The sequence below is a fragment of the Rhopalosiphum maidis genome, chromosome 4, assembly GCF_003676215.2.
Source record: "Rhopalosiphum maidis isolate BTI-1 chromosome 4, ASM367621v3, whole genome shotgun sequence".
NCBI lineage: Eukaryota > Metazoa > Arthropoda > Insecta > Hemiptera > Aphididae > Rhopalosiphum > Rhopalosiphum maidis.
The window spans coordinates 34320045-34341381 of NC_040880.1; the positions used below are offsets into that span (position 1 = coordinate 34320045).

Genomic DNA, 21337 nt, shown 5'->3' on the forward strand with positions numbered 1-21337 from the left:
AATAAGACGCCGTTTAGATATCTCGATTCTCGACAGTGTACATCGTATACAGCAAAGTGTAATTCAACCTGTTCTTTCACCTATTATTATTATTATTATTATTATTATTACTGTTTGTTGTCCATCATCATCATAGTCTTTCGTTATAATTAGTATAATGTACCCAAGTGTACATCATCGTTTTATTTCCATGTACAACCGTAGCCGTATTGGATATTAGTGTAGTACACACATCTAATCTTAGTGTTTATTCGTAATTCATAATTTGTCGTTTTCGGTCTACGTGAAAATGTACTGGGTCTCGTTCTCATTTTATTCAAGTCTTCATCTAATCTTTTGGTTCTAAAATGTTGTACGACAAAAGTCTTTTATTCCAAACTTTAGTGTACTTGATGAAATTAAATCGATATTAATTTGTTTACTCCGGAGTTTTTGAAAATTAAAATGAAATACATATTTTGGACTTTTTTACTTATTTCTTCTTCCTATGCTGATGGTAATACTTTTGAATGTTGATTAATCTACCTATATGCTAATATTAGTTTTAGAATAGATAAATGTGTTATTAACTAGTTTAGTTTTTAATTTTACACATAATGAAAAAAAAATTATTGTACATCTATTATGTTAAAAAATATATAACTAAATTTAAGTTTATTAAAATTAGTAAAAGTTATTTATGATTTAAGATTTCTTCCTTTATGCACTTAACTTTTTCACATTTAAGTTAATAATCCATAAGCTGAACTGGCTGTATAATTATACAGCTGGATTATAATTTTACTCTGTTTCTAGTTGATTTCATGCTACAATGCAGTCTTAAATTATTGTAGGTCATTAAATAGGTACCGTATAATATAAAATTAGTGAATATTTATAATGTGTAACTAAAATTAATTTTACATTGATTATAATAAAAAATTAACAAAGTAATTCATTAATTTAAATATATACATGGATTATGGATACAAATATTAAAGATTGCATTATTTATGTCTACCTAACTGACAAATTGCTATAATACCAAATATGAAAAATGTTTTTTTTATATATTAAGATATTATTATTTTTTTCCTGTAGTTAAACTGAATGTTTAAAATTCTTATTTTATCAAATAGTATCCTATGGGTTATGTTGTAATATGTACAAAGTTATGCTAAATAGTTGTTAACTTACATATTTTTGACTTGTTTAATATATTACATTTAATTTCTTTTTATATATTTTATAGATTTGCCAGTATTCAATAAATATATGGACAATGAAGCTCTTTCCGAAAACATTCCAGTAGGTCAATCTATTTACAGACTTGAAGGTATTGATTCTTTTGGAAATGAAAATGATCTATTATACGGTATAGAAGGAACTGATCATTTGGTTGTTGATTCCAATACTGGAGTTGTTACTGTTGCAAAACCTTTAGATCATGAGGTAGATATTTTAATAGATTATTTTTAATTATACGGAGTACAAATTTTACACATTTATATTTAATTACATAATGGGGATACTGACTGTAATTTATCTAAAATAATCTTTGTTTTTGTGTTTTAGGAAAGTGATACATTAAAATTTACTGTAACTCTTCAACAGAAAAACTCTGGTGATGTTGTTAGACTTCCTATATCTGTGATCATATTAGATGAAAACGATAATGCACCTATATTTATGCATACCCCTTACGAAGGTGTAGTGAGTGAAGAATCCAAAATTGGTACTACTGTATTTAAATGGATTCATGTTGAAGATTTAGACAAAGTTGGAGAACCTCTTGAAGTTAGATGTGAATCAGTTTTCCAGGTTATTTATTTAAAAATGATTCTATTAATATATAATTCAAATAATACCATAAGACTAAGATACACTTTGATGCGATCAGCAGCAGTTATGACTTTCTATTCTATGGCGCTTACTCAAAGACATCATATTTGACCGAACGCCATCATTATTACTGTTTGTTCAACAAGTCTGACCATCATATGATTTCCTCAAAACTGTATGAAACATTTTTACTTTTGTAAATGTTGCCATCATTTTAAGATCAATAACGTTATATTTTGTTCTTTTTATTGTCTTGCATATCGCATGTAATTAAGTTAATTATAAGCGCAACTAGAGCTCTATTTCTGGGTAGGCTAAATTGATATCAGGTACCTGTGGGGGCTTTGCCCCTACACCACTAATATTGATAACATCTAAAACTGGATGGATTACAGACAAAACTGGGTGGACTTAGCCCACCCAAGCTCCCCGCCGCTAGTTGCGCCTATGAAATTGATTTAATTTATATGGTAACCTATGTTTATTAAGCATAACTCTTTTATTATCTAGTGTTGTGTTTATCTTTCATATATTCAAATTTAAACAGCAGTTACAATTTCCATTATCGCAACAGTCCGCATCAACTTTACAAATAGTTAATTTATAGCATTATGTGATTCTGCGTATTTTTATTTTTATTGGAATGAAATTCGCTAGAATTAGCATGTAATAATTAAATTCTTATGTTGCATGATATTATAATTTAGGAATACAATTTTAGATAAATTTTTATAACTTAAAATAGTTACATAATGTCAAAATTACCTGCATGTTTGAATAAAAAAAATCCACTTTATTGATATTTTAAAATATGAAAATAATTAATGTGCAATATAATTTTCAGAATGATGATGGATGTTTGAAATTCAAAATACAACCGTTGAATATCAGTGAAAGTTATTATTTGGGCGTTTTAGTTGTAAATGGAGCTATACAATATTCAGAAACTCAGTTTTACAAGCTATTTTTAATTGCTAGTGTAAGTAATTACTAATAATATAAAGTAATGCAGCATTTGTTATTTAAGCTACCTATATAAATTGTAATTAAAAATTACAATTTTGCCTTATTTTTTAGAACACACAATGACATTTTTATCTTTTTAAAACAATAAGTATACTTTTGTCATATTATTGTTTAATGATATATATTTCAAAGAATTTTAATATACAAACATAATTGTAAACATATTTGAATTAATTACAAAGTTAAATAATATTTGTACATAATGCTGTATTTATTCTTGTGTTGTTTAATTTAAAATTTTAATATATCTTTACAATAAATTTTGTAATTTTTAGGATGGAGTACACGAAACCAAAATAAATTTAGATATACATGTTAAAGACATTCAAAACATGCCTCCTGTTTTTCATGGATCTCTTACTACTGTAATTAGTGAAGATATACCAGTTGGAACTCATATTTTAACAGTAAATGCAAAAGATGGTGATAGAGGAGATCCAAGAAGTATTGTTTATGATTTAATACAAAGTAAATAAACTCATTTATACTTTTAATCTAGAATTAATTCTACTTTGGAAATATTATCTACAATTTAACATTTCAAATATTAACAAATTATTGATTTACAGATCCTATGGATTATTTTTATTTAGATGGTTTATCAGGTAATTTAAGTACTGCTAAACCAATAGATCGAGAAACTTTATCTAATAATAATGGTATTATTACATTGACAGTTCGAGTAAGTATGCATGATATGAATATTACATTATTTAGTATAATGCATTAATACTGTTTTAAATAAATTAATATTTTTTATTTTTAGGCTAGAGAAATTTTCAATGGCTCAGCTTTGGATGACAAATTAAGTTCATCTACTGCAATTATTACAATAACTGTACAAGATGTTAATGATGAACCACCAGTTTTTAATAAACGAGACTATTTTATCTCAATACCTGAAAATATAGCGCCTGGTACTCCTTTACCCAATCTAAACATGAGTGTTATGGATTCAGATTTAGTAAGAATATACTTAATATTTGTAAAACTGTCATCAATTTAAATACATTTTATTCTCTAGGGTGCAAATTCGGAATTTTCATTGCGGTTGCATGATGAGTCAAAATTGTTTGTTGTAGAACCAACCAAAGCTATAGGTTCAATAGATGTTGGAATAAAATTAGCAAATAATGTGAAATTAGACTATGAAGATCCTAATCAGAGGAAGTTTATTGTTTTGGTAATAAAGTTTTATATTTATAAATTAAATATATATCAATACAACAATTTTTAAATTTATTATATTGTTGCTTATGATTAAATAGGTAATAGCAAGTGAAGCAAGTGAAAAATATGATTTAACTTCGACAGCTACACTTACAATTCAAGTAACAGATGTTAATGACAATCCTCCAGAATTTGACAACAATGCGTACACTCTTATAGTAAATGAAACAGCTACACCTGGAACTATAATAGGAGTAGTTAAAGCAACTGATAGAGATAGTAATCCAAGTATTGTTTATACATTAAGTGGACCTTCAGCTGATAAGTAAATATTTTGGATCTTCTTTTACTTTTATTTCAGTGAAATTATATATACAATTTTTGAATATAAACCATGTTTAATTTAGGTTTTATGTAGAAAAAACCACTGGTATAATATCTGTTGCACTTTGTTCAAATGTCGGGAAACCACCATGTTTAGATTATGAAACACAATCAACTTATTACTTAACTTATATAGCTACTGATGATAATGGTAATGGACAATCAAATTCAGTAACTATAATGGTTTTGGTAATTGACAGTAATGATAATCCTCCAATTTTTATTCAACATACATATACTAGTCTCATTGATGAAGGGGTTGCTACTTTTGAACCTCCTCTTATTGTTCAAGTAAGTCGAACAAAAAGTAATGTACTTATTCGTACATTTTTTTCTATTAATCTAAATAAATTAGGCAATTCAATTAAGAGGACATCATACCCACAAGTGTTGTCTTCGTTTTATACACATAGACATAGACAAAACGTGTTTGCACAGTCTAAATAGAACTCGCTCGATTTTGGTTCTAGAATAAATATACCTATTATAAAATTAAAAGATGGCAATGTGATGAGTTTTTTCAATTATTCCCAATATAACGTTCATTATATCGTTTAGAAATAGCGAAAATTTCAAAATTTTTATATAACATTTAACTTTTCAAAATTTTAATTTTATAATAGGTATATTTACTCTAGAACCAACATTGAGCGAGTTCTACTCAAACTGTGTAAACGCGTTTTATCTATGTCTACGTGTGTAAGACGAAGACAACACATTTGGGTATGATGTCTGTCCTCTTAAGTATTAATTAATAATATTATAATGTAACAACCTAAGTATTTTCATTTATATTCACTACAAAATAATATTTTGATTTATTATTTATTAACATAAAATTATAATTTATAAAAATAATTTGTTTTCAGGCAATTGATGCAGATAAATCATCAACAATTATTTATTCAATAATATCTGGAAATGAAAAAAATTTATTTAAAATAGATCAAAGTAGTGGAGAAATATTTATTTTATCCCCTAATGGACTTCAAAGATCAAAAAATAATATAACACTTATTATAAATGTAAGTATATTGTGTATGTGTATTTGGATTCATAATTACTTAAATAAAAATTGGTAATTTATTAATATAGGCAAGTGATGGTATTTATAATGATGAAGCAACTGTTAATGTTGTTGTGTTAGATGTCAATAACAATAGTCCACAATTTTTATTGGAATCTTATAATGTTTCTATTCATGAAAATGAACCCATTGGTTTTAGTGTTATTAGAGTTGAGGCAATAGATGAGGATTTAGATATGAATGCAAATCTTACGTATCACATACAAGAAGGTTCTTTTAACCATTTTGCTATTGATCCTATTACTGGACTTATTTATACTTCATCAAAACTTGATTTTGATCAACATTCAAATTATGCCATTAAAACATTATCAATTGATAAAGGTACGCCTGCATTAACTGGAAGTACAACAGTATTCGTAAATATAATAAATGTGAATAATAAGAGTCCAGAATTCACTCCAATAATACAGCGAACAGAGGTATGTAATTGAATAATTATTTAATATTTATTGTTGGATTTAAAGTATTATACAATTCAATTATTTTAATTTTGTAAAAACTTTTAGGTATCTGAAGATGTTCCTGTTGGTACAGTTATATACCGCCTCATTGCTCATGATCCAGATACTAGTGATGATAATGCTTTAAATTTCTCATTAGATTCTTCAGAGATCACTGGGTTCAGCAGCAATGGAAATCAATTAAATAATAATGTAGATATTAAAAATTGGTTTAAAATTAGAGCGTCTAATGGTGATGTAATAATAGCTAAACCCATTGACAGAAACATTGCAGCTATTGTTAGTTTATCAGTTGTAGTTACTGATACATCTGCTCCAGATGTCCAACAGTCTACAGGTTATTTTATAAATTTATAACATTACTCAATTATGTATGGTTTATAAGTTATGTAGAATATTCAATATATATGTTTAAAATTAATTATCAGTTATGTTCAAATTCTTTATTATTATTAAATATTTATTTAAGCTTACTACACTGTTGTATATAATTTAGATAGATGTTTGAATAATTTTTATATTTTTAGGAACACTTATGGTAACTATTATAGACATAAACGATATCCCACCAGTATTTAGTCCACCTTGGACTAAAGAAAATCCATATTATACTATATCATGTCCAGAAGAACAACCAATAGGTACTGTTATTGAAAAATTTATTGCAACTGATGACTCAGGAATTGATCACTATGATATTATACCAAAAAGTTCATATATCGATATTAATCGGACATCAGGTAATATAATAAATCAAAATAACAAAAGTAAAATATATCCAAATGTTTAAACATATCATATTACTCAATATGGTCAGAATTTTCACTGTCTTGTTGTAATATAAGTAATTTTCATTTCAGGTGTTATATTCACTAAAGAAAAGCTTGACTTTGAAACCATTGAAAATATTGATCTTAATTTGATTGTTTATGACACTGGTCATCCTCAACTTTCAACTACTGCTACTATATTTATAAAAATTACTAACATAAATGACAATACTCCAGTGTTTAATCAGGTATTATTGTATACATATATTTTATTTGTATTCAACTTTAATTTGTTTAATTCTTTATATTAAATAATATTTTTGATCAACATTTTTTAAATATACTACAAAGTACAAATTATAAAGTTATTAATAACTTGCAAGCTATAATTTACTAAATTTATAAAATTTATATTGTAATGTTCAAAGGATGCCAACGTAGTATTTGTTATCTCTCTCTAACCCACGTGCAACATAGCAAACTTTACATTTACAAAAATGACTATATCCATATTAATTTCTCGAATTAGAGTGAAATGACCTATTATAAAATTTAAAGTTAAGAACATTAACTAGGGCATCTTATAAGCGTTTTATTATATTTTTATTTTAAAGCAAGTTATGAGTATTTTAAAATTGTAAATTGTTTATACATCTTAAAAAACTTGTAACTCGCTTTAAAATAAAAATATAATAAGAAGCTTATGAGATGCCCTAGGGCCTGGATAATGTTCTTAACTTTAAATTCTATAATAGGTCATTTCACTCTAATTTGAGAAATTAATTTGGTTATATAGTTATTTTTGTGAACGTAAAATTTGCTATGTTGTGCGTAGGTTAGAAAGAGATAACAAATACTACGCTGGCATTCTCTTAAATTGTCGTAGGAAATTATATTTACAACTTACTTTTTCATTAATTGTTTTGTTTTCATAACTATAATACATACATTAGTACTTTTTACTTTTTATAGTTTCCTTGTATTTTCAAAATATATTAAAAGTTCTACAAACGGTATTCAAATCTATAACTAAGCAATTTAAATTTGAATAAATATTATGTATAGTTTTCAAATGTCAGTAATTTTTAATTCTTAGTTAGTATACTATAATAAAATAAATATACAGTTGAATTGTGTATTTTATAAAATATTGTTTCATTACTAATTTACATTTACTATTGTTTTAGACTGAGTATAAGGCAGAAATAGAAGAAAATTCACCAGTTGGAACTTTTGTTACAATTGTAATTGCTACTGATGCTGATAAAGGGTTGTTTGGATTAGTTCGTTATTCTATCATTGGAAATAAATATGGTTTTATAATTGATCAAGATACTGGAATTGTAAAAGTTAATGATTCTAGTTTTCTTGATCGTGAAGTAACATCTGATTTTATGTTATCAATTCAAGCCAAAGATGAAGCTCCACCTGGTTTGACAAAAACTGCAGTAGTATTGGTAAATATTTTTTTTTATAATTATTTTATAGTACAATATTTAAAAATTGAGTACATTAAAGTAGGCCCTAAAATCTACAAAAGTATAAACTGCTTCTGATTTAGGCATTAAATAGCAAAATTGGCGAGTAATTTATAAATAGTATTTATATGTATGTGCTAATTATTTTATTTTCAGTTATTTATTAAACTAATTGATGTGAATGATAATCCACCACAATTTGATCCAAAGGATTATTCATTGTCTATTATTGTCTCAACTTCTACAACACCTCTTATGCAATTGAAAGCCATTGACAAAGATTTGAATTCAAAATTGAAATATTCTATTATATCAGGAAATAAAGGTTTGTAGGAATTTAATAAGCAATATTTATAAATAAAATTATATTTTTAATGAATTTATTTTAGATTTATTTACCCTTGATAAGGACACTGGATTTTTATATTCAGCTATGTCTTTGAATGGTAAAAAAGGTGTGTATTTGATCGAAGTTGATGTTTTTGATGGTGTTTTTCGGGATCAAGCAAGTATTAACATTACTGTATTAGATGTTAATCAAAATCAACCAACATTTGTTCATCCATCCACTAATAATTCTACACTATCTATTCTAGAAGTAAGTTTCTCTAATTATCTAACAGAAAAATATATTTCTTTCCTCTAGAATTGAATAGTATTTTTATTGATTGTAGAAACTATTCTATAGTCAATGGTATATTTAAAAATTTTCTCAAATATTTAAAAATTCAAATGTTAATTTAAGGATGTTAGCGTTGGAACATCAATTTTAACAGTTTGTGCTGAAGATAAAGATTTTGGAGAAAATGGCAGAGTGACTTATTTTTTTAAAGTTGCAAATTCAAATGCACAACAGACTGATGAATTTACTATTAATACAGAAACGGGACAGATAAAAACTCAAATTTTACTTGATTATGAAACTAAATCATCTTATCAAGTAAAAAATAAATTATAATTATAATATATCCCCTTCTATCATAAATTTAAAAATAATTGTTAATATTTATATTAAAATTTCTTTATTTAGTTAGTATTAGTCGCAAGAGATCAAGGATCGCCAACATGGCATGAATCATTGAAACTTCTCACGATCAATTTAATTGATGTTAATGATAATAAGCCTCGATTTCCTATGCATAATGATCATAAACCATTGTATACATTTTATATAAAAGAAAATAATAGACCTCAATATAAGATTGGTAATATATTCACACTGATATAGCAAATAAATAAATAAATTCATTAATAGTAATAAGTAACATTCTTTATACATTTAAATTGCATTGGTAAAATAGGTCAAGTTAAAGCAACTGATTTAGATCAAGGTGAAAATGCACGTATTTATTATTATTTAATATCAAATATACCAGTTCCATTTGTTGTGGACCGTCTTGATGGAACTATTTATGCAAATGATACATTAGATCGAGAAAAACAGAGCTCATATGAAATTATTGTTAAAGCTTCAAATGACAATGATTATCAAAAAAAAAACGTAACTATATCATTATATAGGATATTGGCAACTTAAACTATTTTTATTATGTGTTTACTTGACTCAAGTTTGTTTTCACTTGTATTATTTACTTAATAGGATGGAGAAGAAGATGATTATAGTTTGGCTAAAGTATTAATATTGGTAACAGATGAAAATGACAATGCCCCAGTTTTTCAAATTAGTCATTATTATGCAGGTCAGTTGATTTAACCTTATTATTCTCAAAAACATATTCGACTACAATAATTGATTTGAACAACATTTTTTTAGGTTGTTGTTTTTTTATGAAATTGATATTTTTTTTTATTTATGTGTTCATTTTAATTTCAAAATTCTTTGGTTATTTTAAATTATAGAGATATGACAGCTTAAGTTTTGACAAAAAAAAAATGTACATGCTTACACTAAATTTATTTGTTTAAAATTTATATTAGCTAAATTACATTGCATTATAATATTTATGTAAATTTAATTTATCCATGTATTTATGCTTGATAACTTTTGCTGTGAATCAACAGTTTTTATTTGTTAAACTTTAAAAGATTATAAAATGAATTTGTCAAATTTGTATGGAATATATAAAATATTTAATTTTCAGGAGTAAATACTATGGCCAAAGTTGGAGATGTTGTACTTCAAGTAACAGCAATTGATCTGGACTATGAAGAAAACAGTACAGTTGTATATTATATAGAGAACACACAATTATTTAGACCAGGGTTAAACAATTTGACATGGTCATCTATGCTAAAAGATCCTTTTTCAATCGATCAATCTGGTCGAATTTCTACAGCTGCATTTTTAGCAGAATATAATCAAGGACGTTTTGACTTACAAATAGCTGCCAAAGAAAGTGCACCTCCTTATAGAGTTGCATCAACGATAGCCACAGTAATATAACTAAATTTATCAAATCCAATTCACTATTCTAAATGGATATTGTTTTGTTTTAGGTATGGGTGTATGAAACCCACCAATTAGTCAAGTTAATAGTGTCACGTGCCCCACAAACAGTTAATGAAGGACGAGAACAAATACTTTCTAGTTTAGCAAATGTAACTAATATGATTGTTGTATTGGATGATGTTCGTTACCATGTTAACCAATATGGTTATATTCAACCTGATTGGAGTGATGTGTATTTGCACTTAGTTGATCCATCAAGAAATGATATAATGTCTAGTTGGGAAGTTTTAACTATAATTGATGATAAATATGACTATTTGAAAGACTATTATCATAATTTTGCAATTGAAAATGTCGTGGTATGTATGACAAATAAATTAATAACTAAGTTAAATAAAAATAAAAATATAAAAATTAACAGAATTATTATTATTTGCTTTTGTAACTTAAAGTAGTAATGATTGATTGATGTCTTAAATTAAAGTTCTTAAGTATCTTAATTCTTGTAACACTAAATTATAAGTATTTAATTATTTAAATTATATTTTGTTAATTTTAGCCTGCTCTAGTCGTTACCCAAAATGAATCATTTGAACCTACTATAGCTGCTTTGGTAGCTTTATTGGTTGTATTAACTGTTGGATGTATTGGTGTATTAATAATTTGTTGCTGCTTCAGACATTGGTAAATCAATTTTGAAAATTATTTTATTGCATTAAAATAATTAACTATATATATTTATATTTATTTCATCAGGATGTTTTCGGAATTGGACAATAATTCAATAAAGAATGATATATTGATAAAAAAAGCTGTGATTGATGATCTTAGTACTACAGAAAATCCTCTTTGGATTGAACAGTAAGAGTATTGAATATAAATAATAATATAAAAATGGGAAATACAGGGATTTGATAAGCAAGACGGTATCTCAAAATTGAAAACAATGATAAAGTATTAGATTCAATAGTCATTTACCTAAGTGCATAGACATAAATTTAGCTTGTTAGAAGGGAGGGGACTAAAATTATAAACATTAAACAGGCCTGCATAGTGCTTTGTCCCCACACTCCCTAAATATAAATTGTACAATTTGATTGTAACATTTATTATATAAGATGTATATAAAAATTTTAAAATTATTTATTTAATGGTGTGTACTTAACCTGTTATCATTGTTGTTATAAAATATGAATGTATAGCTCAATAATTTTAATTTTGTTACAATTTTACAATACAAGATTCTTACATGAACCTTTAATGTTCAACCTTAAACATATACTTATCAGATATCCTGTTTAGGAATTACATAGTACTTATAATTTTCTCTAATAAATAACTTGAAATTTATTGAAAAATTTAAAAAAAATGTAAGGGCTAAAGCCCCCCTAAAACCCCTAAATTACACCTATTCCTAAGTGAACTAAGTAATAAAACATTTTACTTGTTTATTTGGCTTTAATTAATTTTTTAGAGTAACTAAACACAATTGTTTGATATTTTATCTCAGTTTATTTATTGTTATTAACTCATTGTTTTAGAAAATTAAAGTTATATGAAGAACAAGAATTAACTATGCAAGTTTTTTGTGATCTAGAAAATAAAGAAATGCCAATAAGTCAAGATAATATTGTGGTAAATTAGACTAAATTATTGTTTTTTGTTCAATATTGTTATTAATCACTATTAATATTGTATTTTTTAGGGAGATAATACATATGCAACAATACGGCGTCCTTCTCGCCGAGGTTCTATAAATACTTTATTGACAATGACACCCGGCGAATATGCTACTTTAGGAGGATCTGTCTTGCCATTGCCTCCTGACGGAGGCACTTCTCATAGTCAACAGGTAATATATTTAAATATTAATATTTAATATTATAAAAGTATTCAAAACTTACATTTAATCCAATTATCTTGTGGATGGAGAGGTTTTCCATTAAATTAGGATAAACTAATTCAAACAGAGTAGTTGACAGTATTTGTATCATTCCTTCTATAGTCTGGGGTCTAGAAAAATATGCATTTGTTTAATATGTGTTTGACAATTAACTTAATAGGACTCAACAAACAAATATTGAGTTCTTTATTTCTTATTAAGTATGTCTTACTTGGATATGGCCAATAATTCTTATGTTGGTTTATGATATTAATTTTGTTTAAGTTGTACATTTTTCTTTCACAAAGATAAGTTACTCTTAGTGTCCTTTGCTTGCTAAGTTCAACATGACTTAAATAAAAAATTTAAATAAATGACTATCCTTCTATATTTTCTGTGGATGATATCAAAAATTAGCTCATAAGAGCAGTGTACAGTGGTTTATTTGATCTACCTATTGTTTAATGCTTCCCCCTTATCTTTTATGTTAAGCCTTAGATTTTTTCTTTATGTATTTGTCATTGTATAGCAAATCTGAGTTATTGGTTTTGATTGCTATTACTTTCACAACCATTACATTACTTAATAGTTAATACAGATGTTTTAAAAACTATTTAAATCAAATACCTATTTTATTTTTGCATTAATTTAACTATTCAAATTAATATTTGTAGATGTTTGAAGCTTCTCTTGGATTTCAAGGATCCACCTTCCAAGTCCCAGATTCTGCTTTGGATACAAGTAATCTGCTGATAAACAACTCTGATATATGATAGAACTTTGATATTTATTAATTATTTTAACATATTTACTGTATTTAACAATATCGGAGAAAATACTTTTATATTTTATAGTCACTAGTACCATAGTTAAATATATGTTATATTTAATCTATGCTAGTACTTATCTAATTTATGTGTTACAATATATGATTAACATATAAACATATACAAGGTATATAACTTAATATATTCTAATCAAATATATTATGTAATAATTTAAAAGTCAATTATGATTGTGCATATTCAGATCTGTTAACACAGGACCATTCATTTATAAGTTTACGATAGGTAATTATATTTTTTATAATTAGATTGCATTTAAATGTCATTTTAAATTATTTGAAGGAATTTTACTATAAAATGGTGAAGCATGTGATCATCAAATTATTATTTATGTTAAATAAGTAATAAGTAATTATATGCATTTTTTATGTTTATTGTGATATTTCAGTATTAAAAAAAAAACGAATTCCTTTTAATGACTATAGATCTAACATATATATAGAAAGTTTTATTAAGTAATTAATATTTTTAATTTATTTTATGCTGTGAAACTATTTATAAGTATTATCCATTATTTAACTTATTTTTGTATTTTTATAATTTTGTATTGTACTTTGAAATATAAGAAGTTAATATTTAATAATTTTAACATTTTTTTAATTAATATATATTTAGATTTTTTCAGTTGTCCAAATTTATTGGAATTACAATTTTTTTTGTATAAAATTCATTTTGTGATTTAAATGTTTTAATAATTTCTATTAAATATATATTATTTTTTTTTTTACACGTTTCTTATTTTATAAATCTATAATAATAATATAGAGTAATATATTATGTTGTATTATAAACATTAATATATTTTCAATGTTACATAGCTCAGTCCATTGCAAAAATGCATTATAACTAAAAACATGTATATTAGTCTACTTGTACACAGCATACAATTTTTAAAATTACGACTTGGTACCTATTACAATATATTAGAATTAAAGAAGATTAAATTTTTTTTAATATCGAGTTAGGATTTCTATCATAATATCAAAAGTAATAACTAGAGTTAGGATGTTAATGACTAGGGCTAGGATTTCTATGCAGTAAAAATTGTAAAATATGCAAAATCAATTTTTTTTAAATTTTAGTTGATTTTAGATGAGATGATTTTTCCCAAATTTAAAATAATATTAACATCTGTTTCTTATGTTTTATATTCATAATTTTTAATGCTACAGATTTTTAGTAGTGTTTTGAGCCTTATCTTATTTAGTATTAAATATTAATTTAATTCAATTTTAGTTTAGATAGGTAATATATTTATAACTCAACAAATAATCCAATAATTATAAATGTTCATTAAATAAGTAGCATTTAAAATTAATAATATTCTTAAAAATGTATATTTATTCAATTATATGTATTATGTTCAAAACACGCAAAAAAAAAATTGTTCTATTTATTCAAAAATAAGCTAAATCATTGACATATCTGATAACCAATCAACTTGGGCTGAATGAAAAAACATGCAAATACACAGAAATCCTAGCCCTGTTAATGACCTAAAAAACACAAAAATTCCATAACAACACCAAAAAAACATAATAATTTTTATTAAAGACATGGGTATTAGAGTAATTTAAAATGTGAATTGTAATATTAATAGACAATAGTATACAATTCATAAATTTAATTCTGAATAACCATGTATGATTGATGTATATGTGAAAAAGTACTTTTTTATAATACACATATAGTAAATCTTATTGGTACACAATTAATTAATTTTTTTGAATATTTGTTCGCACGTTGTACAAAACTACAAAATAAATGTAGCATATTCTAAATCGAGGAAGCATAATATACATTTTTATTTAAGATAACATTGTATAGGATCAGAGAAAAAAATGTAAGTTATCAACATCCAACACTAATAACAATAAATTATTATAAGCGCAACCTTTCTTTTCAAAACATATGGACATTGATATTTAAATAAGTTTGACTACCTATTAAATTATTTGTGTAATCAAATTATGATTTCAAAAATCTAGTAATCAGGTGCCCACAACTATGAATGACAGCTATAAACATGAAAGAGTCCAACGCAAGTTTCTAAAGTGTGTATTTTTCCGGTTATTAATTGTTTGTCCACCTCATAATTACAATCCAGTACTTTGTCATCTAGGCTTGACCACACTGGCTGCTAGGAGAGCTTAAATAAACCAATCATTATTGAGAAAACTCATTGATAGTCGAATTGACTCGCCATTTCTTTTAAAAAAATATTAATTCTAGAATCCCAATATTTAATTCTTGTATATCTTTCCTTTTTGTTCTGTGAATTATCTGTGAAACAGTACTATACCACGTATGAGATTAGCGAACAAGGATTCATCGTTTCTATTGGGGGACTAAACCAGTAATTATGTAATGTTCACCATGTTTTGTATTTTACACTGTTACGTTTTAAGATTAATATTAATATTTGTATTGGGCTTGTCCCGTTTCATATAAATAAATAATTTAAACCTTATAACTTAAAAACTATTGATGGTATTGATTAAATTAAATTTTAAAATTATTAACGTTAATAAGATTGACAAAGTAACAATAGTTCTATACTTAAGATACTGATTCATTACACCCTTCTTTACCTTATCTTATTTTTTGGAAACGTCATTGAGGTTAAAAACAAAACGATAAATTTAAGAAAAATGCAGATTTCTCAGCAGTTAACATTTTATTACATATCAAACAGACATTATGAAGCTTTGAAATTATTTTGTGTGGGTAGCTTGAGCCTTTCTCATTTGCAATAAAATGTTGCTAAGTTCTTCACGCTTCCTCTTGGCTCGGATGTGTGTTCCCAACTAAAAATAAAGAAAAGTATATAATATTCAGTAAATTAAAAAAAAAATACCTAAATTAATTATAATGTTAAAGAAATAAATGCTTACTCGTCGTTTCAAGAATTTCAATGCACGCTTGTCTTTGGATACCTTCAACAATTCCATGGCTCTCTTCTCAAATGGTGCATGACCCATAACTTCCCTAACAACATCTCTGATGAATTTGTTATGCTTAGTTAAACGCTATAAAAATAATAATATTTTTAAAAACATGGTCTAAATTCTTAATCAAAATAAAGACAAATTTACAATTGAAATACCTAGTTAAATTATATTACTATTTTCTAAATAATATTTATCAATCTTTTGATATTGAAATCAAATAAATACATTGGTAAACATTCAACTTAGAATTAAATGAAGTATTTGCTTAATGACTTGTAACTACCAATTGTAGGCTTTAGTAAAAACACATTTTTAATTGTGTAAAATAACGTTTCCTAGATTGACTGAAATTCATTTTTCAATCTTCCCAGAGAATTTACAATCAAAAATAACAACATAAAATTAGTCGTTAAATTTTGTTAATTTAAAATCTACAATTTGAACATTATCTTCTACAAAATAGGTTATTATTATCAAAAATTAATTCATTATCTTTAATCGGGATACTATCAAATAATTCTCAAAATCATTATATTTTAACATAACTAATGCATATAAGTATGAAACAAGATTATTTTATTGAATGTTATAACATTTGTAAAATGTATTAAATAAATTAAATTGTTAAAATAATGAAATATTAAATTTAGTCATACTGGATTGGAATAATATGAAATCTTACATAAACAAATATTCCTGACATATTGGATAGATTTAGGCAAATTTACTTTAGTAAATAGTTTAAACCTCAAGTTTCAGTTAATGTAATTTTAAATAATTATAATAAGCTATTTTAGTATGTGGAATAATCTTTAATGACATGTTACTTACACCTTTAGTGCGGGCTTGTCTGAGCTTTTCGCTTTTGGCCGACAGCTCTTTTCCACTCACTTTACCGACCCTCTCGATTTTTGTGGTCTTGTGACCACGTTTTAAACCAACCGCAAGCTCATAACGAGGAGCCATTGTCGATAATCTGTAATAAAAGCACAAAATATTGATCAACACGAAAAATAATAGTACAAAAAATTGCAGAAGTGACTAATGCATAAAATTGTTCGTCTACGAAAAACGTAAATATGTCCCGACAAAATATAATGAAACAATAAATAAGGACTACAATTCGATATATAAGTAAATAATTAGGCTTACCTTAAGTCGGATGTATACGGATAAAGTCGAAACGCGAACGATGTTAAAAAAAAAAAATTACAGAAGACGGATCACGGATCCTCAACAATTAATAACAACAAAATTCGATTTTCAGGTTATACCAAGCGCCGTGGTGTATTCGGTAGGTGTATTGGTATTATGGTCGTTGGTTTATAACATTTGATAAACATTGATAAGCTATCATTGATAACGTATCAATCACGGACTAAGACATTGTTATCACAGATATGTGTAATATTATCACGGTCTTAGATTATATACAATAACAATAAGAAGAACCTTATGTCGTGAATATACATAATATCACTAACTTAGTTACATGACAAAGTACATATTTTGTCACGCTTAGTTAGTTAATCATGCATAATATAATATGTTTATATTATTTATTTATTTATTTATATATAAAATAAATGCCAATCGGCTGTTACAATGATAATGACATAGTAGAAACAAGAAAAACAGAATATAAACATAATAGTGTAGCGTAATGGCTAATGGCGCATACTAAAAAATAGAACTAAATTCAATTATTAAATTATTTAGAGGTTGTAGGTTCTGAACATGCGATGTATTGGGTGATTAAGACCATATGCTGTGGAGTGGCTTGGGATGGAAAACGGAGACTAGCCTGAACCAGTTCCGAGTAGGGCATGAAGGAACTCTAAAATTTATTCTTTCAAGAACATCAGGAGCATCTAAGAGGGACGCAATGAATTGCTGTTCGGCGTTAGGTGCCGGTTGGAGAGACTGATAGGTCATGATTGGAAACAACGATCTTACGGATAAAAGAGGCATAAGATAAAAATCGGTTTTGAACACGTTCAATGCGAAGTTGATCTTTCGCAAGGAAAGGATGGCATACAATAACACTATATTCCAGAAGAGGCCTTACAAGTGCAAAGTACAAGGTACGAAGACACTGTGCTGATTTATTACTTATCTGTGAATATAATAAATTTTATATATTATTATATCTTAAAATTAGCTTGATGTACCTATATTGTATATTTGTATAATAATATAATATAATATACTATAAATATCAAATTATGAAATAACCATAAATCGATGTCGGTATATATCATCAGTATTACATTGGTATGATATAAGGGTTAACGCAACAATTGAGATATTATAATTAATTAACAGTACCTATATCTTAGTTCGTGGTTTTACGCGATTCCTTTGCTCATTGATTTTACCTATAAATACTTTATATTAAAAAATAATGTCTGTGATGGTTTTTGCTGTGCACCTGCCCTAAAATAATTATTATTTATGAACAATATAGTGCAGTATATAATATAATACACATATACTATTACACTGACGTCTCCATGCCATGTTATTAGGAACCGAAAGTTTTCCAACTCCCTCGCCATCATAATCTACTCAAACTATACTGCTTTAGGTCTACGGACACGCGCGGGCAATGTATAATACTATCATGGTATTCAGGGTCGGATTTGACGGAGGGTTTTGAGAGCACTTGCCCCGAGCAGCAGATGTTTGATGGGCATCCGGATGCCAGAATACAATGAAAAAATTTGTTATAAAAAAACATGTTTACCCTGGGTTTAGAAAATTTAAATAATAATTTATCACCATCAAAAGTAAATATTGATATTATAGTTGTTTATTGAATAAACGATTATTGAAAAAAATATACGTGCTTAACACAGACGAGCAGATTTTACCATTTTTCGTATAATTATATTGCATCAAGTATTGATTTTAATTTTTTTCCTCAACTACTTAGATAGTGGGTATTTTTAATTTTTTACTTCAAAAGACCTTAAAACAAGATTTGCCTTGGGCACCCGAAAATCTAAATCCGGCCCTGATGGTATTTACACATATTTTATTATTATTTTAAGTACCTACTATAGTATTATTTTTTATACCAATATAAAAGTCTTAAATATGTTATGATGAATAGAATATGATGTATATTATTATATTAACAATATTTATTTAAACTTATTTTGTAACGTAAAAATAAAATCTATTATAGCTTATAGGTACTAATGTTTATTGTTTACTGGCCTCTGGAGAATAACTGAATAACAGGGTTTTGGTTAAACATTTCTGTTACTTATACCTTATTTTTCCCCTGATTACTTTGAAAAGTACCTACTAAGCATTTAACCATTTATTTCTAAATTACCACCAGAAACCATAATCAAACTTCGTTTTATTTACAAGTGTATAAAAATGTTACCATTAATTATAATCAATGATATTACCAATTCCTATAAAACCATTAAAACCTATAAATGTATAGGTATATATATATTTTTTAATAGTATTATTATTATTAGAATAATATATTATAATAGTTATAATACATAACATTTCATAGTTAATAATTTTGTTTATTAAAAACACACATAAATATATTTAAAATAATTACAATAATATTTAAAAATTAAAATATAGGTAACTTTAAAAATTCAAAATAATAGTTACAATTTATATTGTATACCTACATAGGTATATATTTTATGATTTTTTTGTTATAAATGTATACATATATATTTTAAATTTTAAACCATTATATATAATATTATATAGGTATCTGAAATTCTTAAAATATAATTGAATATAAACTAATATTGAATTTAATTAAATATCTGTAATTTATATAGATAATAAAAGTAATGGATCATGTTATAATATTACAACAATGGTAGCTTTTATTTATTACAACAGAAATAAATTGCAATATTTTAATTTGATTTTAATAATTCAATTTTAAATTAAACAAAGTATATTAATGACAACACTTTTGATTTAATAATAAGTTTATACGAATTTGTTTTAAATTGCTCATCTAAATGTTTCTATGTAAATATAATATTATAGAGAAATGTTTTTATCATATTAAAAATAATTTTAAAAGCTTATTGAACATCAACATAAATTATAACATCCACACTTATTAGATACTATTAAATATAAATGAAAATAATTTAATATGTATCTACTTAGGAAGAGGCATTAATTAGTGCTGGATCTAGTATATTTTTACCTGGAGAAAAGTATAAAATGAGCTCCCTCTCATAAGTCAGCCCCCTCTATTATGTCACTGTTATGCTTATTTATTAGTTACTCTTTCTAAAAAAAAAAAAAACAAAATGATATATAATGATATAATATGACAATTATCATAACGTGGCTATATTGAATTTAAACTATTTCATTTGAATATTCGTGTAATAATATCTGACTATAAAAGATTTAATTATTGTTTTAAAAAAAATTAAAATGTAATAAAAAAAGTATAAATTTTAAATTTTAAATGTGCGACCCTCTATGATGAGCATCCGGGGCACGAGACACTGGAGTCTGGTATTGATTATAATTACTTACTAAGTAGGTACAGAACAAGATATTTTATAAATTTATAATCAATGATGATATTATAATTGTACAGATTTTAATGTGTAATGTGTATATTATGTTAAACCTGTTTTATTTCTTATTAATATAATATTTTAAAATACAATAAATATTTAATCAATTAATTTAATATACTCAAACATGATAATTTGTTTCTCACCTATAAACGTTATACCTACAAGTTTTGTTGTTTTTATGGGTTTGTACGTAAATATTAAAATAATTGACCAAAATTAATGATACGATAATGTTTCAAAACATTTATAAATATACATAACAAATTAAATCTGAAAAACTTAAATATATTATTATGTATATAATATTAAACACGATTTTAAGAGGTAGGTAACTATAATAATAACAAAAAACAGAAGTCAACACTCAATTAATTTTCGTCATTCCCTATCGTTCTTAATTATACTGCATACACCATACAGTTATATACTCATATTTATAAATAATTAAAACGAA

At 25.5% G+C, this 21337-nt stretch overlaps 2 protein-coding genes and 1 long non-coding RNA gene across 3 annotated transcripts; 1 reads left to right on the plus strand and 2 right to left on the minus strand.

The window, feature by feature from the left end:
• The first annotated feature begins 31 nt into the window (after positions 1 to 31).
• On the plus strand, positions 32 to 13640 carry LOC113550529 (cadherin-87A). Its single transcript, XM_026952422.1, has 29 exons — positions 32 to 496; positions 1232 to 1431; positions 1555 to 1800; positions 2666 to 2800; positions 3123 to 3315; positions 3417 to 3529; positions 3614 to 3811; positions 3872 to 4030; positions 4116 to 4342; positions 4425 to 4692; positions 5271 to 5426; positions 5497 to 5910; positions 5998 to 6289; positions 6480 to 6692; positions 6813 to 6970; positions 7910 to 8179; positions 8357 to 8525; positions 8590 to 8798; positions 8946 to 9140; positions 9231 to 9405; positions 9502 to 9701; positions 9801 to 9900; positions 10303 to 10595; positions 10658 to 10969; positions 11170 to 11294; positions 11367 to 11471; positions 12152 to 12245; positions 12316 to 12462; positions 13167 to 13640. The coding sequence occupies exons 1-29, from the start codon at positions 445 to 447 to the stop codon at positions 13263 to 13265; spliced, it is 5517 nt and encodes a 1838-aa protein (XP_026808223.1). The 5' UTR covers positions 32 to 444; the 3' UTR covers positions 13266 to 13640.
• On the minus strand, positions 4132 to 13259 carry LOC113550531. The gene is made up of 4 exons (XR_003405027.1): positions 13120 to 13259; positions 12725 to 12843; positions 12515 to 12623; positions 4132 to 4260 (listed from the first exon to the last, which is right to left on the minus strand). It is a non-coding gene; the product is annotated as an uncharacterized LOC113550531 (long non-coding RNA).
• Positions 13641 to 15978: 2338 nt separating the features above from the next.
• On the minus strand, positions 15979 to 17600 carry LOC113555972 (60S ribosomal protein L36). The gene is made up of 4 exons (XM_026960638.1): positions 17441 to 17600; positions 17120 to 17264; positions 16232 to 16366; positions 15979 to 16144 (listed from the first exon to the last, which is right to left on the minus strand). The coding sequence occupies exons 2-4, from the start codon at positions 17252 to 17254 to the stop codon at positions 16052 to 16054; spliced, it is 363 nt and encodes a 120-aa protein (XP_026816439.1). The 5' UTR covers positions 17255 to 17264; positions 17441 to 17600; the 3' UTR covers positions 15979 to 16051.
• Positions 17601 to 21337: the final 3737 nt, after the last annotated feature.

What these genes read in the sequence shown, in the direction of transcription:
- LOC113550529 (XM_026952422.1), top strand. Translation starts at nt 445, where the DNA reads ATGAAATACATATTTTGGACTTTTTTACTTATTTCTTCTTCCTATGCT. An exon ending in GTGTTATGGATTCAGATTTA is followed by an intron (nt 3,812 to 3,871) that starts GTAAGAATATAC and finishes TTTATTCTCTAG; the next exon opens with GGTGCAAATTCGGAATTTTC. An exon ending in TATTATATCAGGAAATAAAG is followed by an intron (nt 8,526 to 8,589) that starts GTTTGTAGGAAT and finishes AATTTATTTTAG; the next exon opens with ATTTATTTACCCTTGATAAG.
- LOC113555972 (XM_026960638.1), bottom strand. Translation starts at nt 17,254, where the DNA reads ATGGCTCCTCGTTATGAGCTTGCGGTTGGTTTAAAACGTGGTCACAAG. An exon ending in GACAAGCCCGCACTAAAGGT is followed by an intron (nt 16,367 to 17,119) that starts GTAAGTAACATG and finishes TTATTTTTATAG; the next exon opens with CGTTTAACTAAGCATAACAA. An exon ending in TGAAATTCTTGAAACGACGA is followed by an intron (nt 16,145 to 16,231) that starts GTAAGCATTTAT and finishes CTTTATTTTTAG; the next exon opens with TTGGGAACACACATCCGAGC.